The sequence below is a fragment of the Musca vetustissima genome, unplaced genomic scaffold (assembly GCF_032173495.1).
Source record: "Musca vetustissima isolate MV318-11 ecotype Yass unplaced genomic scaffold, APGP_CSIRO_Mvet_v1 utg67558, whole genome shotgun sequence".
NCBI classification, from domain to species: Eukaryota; Metazoa; Arthropoda; class Insecta; order Diptera; family Muscidae; genus Musca; species Musca vetustissima.
The window spans coordinates 1-2,730 of NW_026887235.1; the positions used below are offsets into that span (position 1 = coordinate 1).

At 34.4% G+C, this 2,730-nt stretch overlaps 1 protein-coding gene across 1 annotated transcript; it reads left to right on the plus strand.

Moving 5' to 3' along the window:
* The first annotated feature begins 157 nt into the window (after positions 1-157).
* Positions 158-2,401, plus strand: LOC133334811 (uncharacterized). The gene is made up of 3 exons (XM_061543127.1): positions 158-269; positions 424-538; positions 2,227-2,401. Exons 1-3 carry the CDS (start codon positions 158-160, stop codon positions 2,399-2,401), a joined length of 402 nt encoding a protein of 133 aa, XP_061399111.1.
* Positions 2,402-2,730: the final 329 nt, after the last annotated feature.

Consider the following 2,730-nt stretch of genomic DNA (forward strand, 5'->3'; position numbering starts at 1 on the left):
TAATATTTGCTGTGAAAAGTCTTTTGTTTTCTGTGTCTACCCCATTCCGCTAAAGGAAAAATTATTCAAAAAAGTATTTTTTCGCCTACCCCTCCTCTTTTTGTGTGTCTCCTTCGCGTGTCTCATTCTATTTCGGTGGAAAATTAAGAAAAAAAACATGTCTGTGGAAAAACAAATTTCAAGCTATTTGTGTCTGCTTGTCACATATGCCGTTATATTTTCCCTAATCAGCATTGAGACGGAAGCCTATCAGATGCTGATACCACCAGGTATTTGTTTGTGTGTGTGTGTGCTTTGGAAAATTCAGCAAAAAACAATTTTCTAGAATTTTGGAAAAGAAGAAGAAGAAGAGAAAAAATGCTAACGAATTTGTTTGTTTTGTTTTTCTTGTTTCTGGAATTTTTTGCGGATTGGAATTTACAGGCGAGGATGGCAATTGTACATATCGTGGCGATAAACTGGAATTAGGACAACAGCCTGGTCCGGTGCCATGTCAGCGTTTGACATGCAACGAGGATGGTTCGGTGCTGGTGGAGGGGTAAGTTTGTAGGGGTCAAATGGGAAGGGGGAAATGTAGAAAAAATATTTTGATAAATTTAAAGCTGACTAAAAAAATCCCCTGTTTCATTTTTTAATTTTGAAATAATTTCATTTTCAATACATGCATATTTGAATGCACTTTGCAGACTACTGATAAGAATTGAACTTATTTCGCAGAATACTAGCTGATATGGTGCAGCGTTGTTTTCAGTTTGAAACAACAACAAAAACACACACACTTTATTATTTACAATTTATTGTTGTGCTAATTTTAAGTCAAAAATATGAGGCAAAAATTTGCACAACATTCGAAACTTTCGAGTATAACAGTTTAGGAAAACTGTTATACTGCAGCAAAAGTTGCATTTTGATCAATTTACAACAATAATCGAAAGAATAATTACATTTTTGGAATATTTCTAGAGTATAACAGTTTCAGAAAACTGCTATACTGCACCCAAAATCGTATTTTGATAGTATTAAGTTGAAAATCGAAAATCCCACTACATTTTTTTGCACTTTTTGCGAGTATAACAATATCAGAAAACTGTTATACTGCATGTTAAACTCAAAATAAGTGCATTTTAGGTCAAATTATGAAGCAAATATATATTTCGATGCATTATATAGGGACATTGGTGCCCCGTTTACATTAAATCGAACGAAAATATATATGGAAGTTATATATAAATCTGACCCGATTTTCTCAAAACTTGGCACACGTCATTCAATTCAGTATCCTATGCCAAATTTCGTGTAAATCGAATGCTACATAAGGACTTTGGTGCACCATTTACCTAAACTTGGACCAAGATATATATGGGAGCTGTATCTAAATCTGAACCGATTTTCACGAAACTTAGCACACATCATTCTAGGCTCAATACGGTGCGCTGTGCCTAATTTCGTGCATATCGAAAGATATTTAAGGACTTTGGAGCACCATTTACCTTAAATCGGACGAAAATCTATATGGGAGCTATATCTAAATCTGACCCTTTTTCACGAAACTTTGCACACATCATTCTAGACTTAATTCAGTAAGCTATGCCAAATTTCGTGCAAATCGAAGCATATATTGGGACTTTGGTGCACCATTTACATAAATTCGGACGAAGATATATATGTGTGAGCTACATATAAATCTCAACTGATTTTCACGAAACTTAGCACACATCATTCTAGACTTATTTCAGTACGCTATGCCATATTTCGTGCAAATCGAAGAATATATAGGGTCTTTGGTGCACCATATACCCTAAATCGGATGAAAAAATATATGAGAGCTATACCTAAATCTGAAGCAATTTTCTTGAATTTCAACGGGGTTCGTCCTTGGGTCAAATAAGTGACTTGTGCCAAATTTCATCTAAATCGGTTCAAAAATGCGGCCTGTACCTTGTTTACAATTTAACATCTACAAAGGGACAGACGGACGGACGGACTGACGGACATGTATAAATCGACACAGAAAGTAATTCTATGCATATTCCCAAAAGGAACCATGTGTCTATCTCGTTTCCTATTGCCTGTTACAAACATATGCACTAAGCCATAATACCCTGTACCACAGTGTGGTGAAGGGTATAAAACCCTACGCCTATTTTTAGGCATTGAAAAATTAATTAAAAAAAATCCCTTTCCAATAATAATTAAAAATGTATTTTCCTTTTTTCCTTCTTCTAGCTGCGGCAAATTATGGATCCAAAACTGCAATCGTGGCGAACGCATCAATCCCGAAAAACCCTACCCCGAGTGCTGTAAATTGGTATACAAATGCAAAAATCCTGATGGCTCCTCATACTACATTGAAAAGGATGCCCTTGAGGGCAATAATGTGAAAAGTGAAAATTCAACATAGTTTCCCTAGGCCACCCTAAGAAGAAGCAAAACAAAAAACAGAAACTCCATTAGTTTGTAATTATGTTGTAAAAAATGTAGTAGGTTTTATGTTTTAATATTTTTTATTTATTAAAAGAGATATTGTATATTTTCAAATAAATATTGAATGTAAAAATAAGATGTTTAAAAACAAATTATAATATAATTTTTTCGAGGATAAGTAATGGTACTATGTATACGCCACCATACCAACTTAATGGCGTATACATAACGTCATTATGTATACGCTCCCTTAAACAAAACCACTTAATTCGAGCTGAGAGTGAAATAAATGGCAACTGATTGCTT

Excerpts from the sequence above, each read along its gene's own strand:
- LOC133334811 (XM_061543127.1), top strand. The coding sequence starts at position 158 with ATGTCTGTGGAAAAACAAATTTCAAGCTATTTGTGTCTGCTTGTCACA. Across the intron at positions 270-423 it reads TCAGATGCTGATACCACCAG|GCGAGGATGGCAATTGTACA; the intron begins GTATTTGTTTGT and ends TGGAATTTACAG. Across the intron at positions 539-2,226 it reads GGTTCGGTGCTGGTGGAGGG|CTGCGGCAAATTATGGATCC; the intron begins GTAAGTTTGTAG and ends TCCTTCTTCTAG.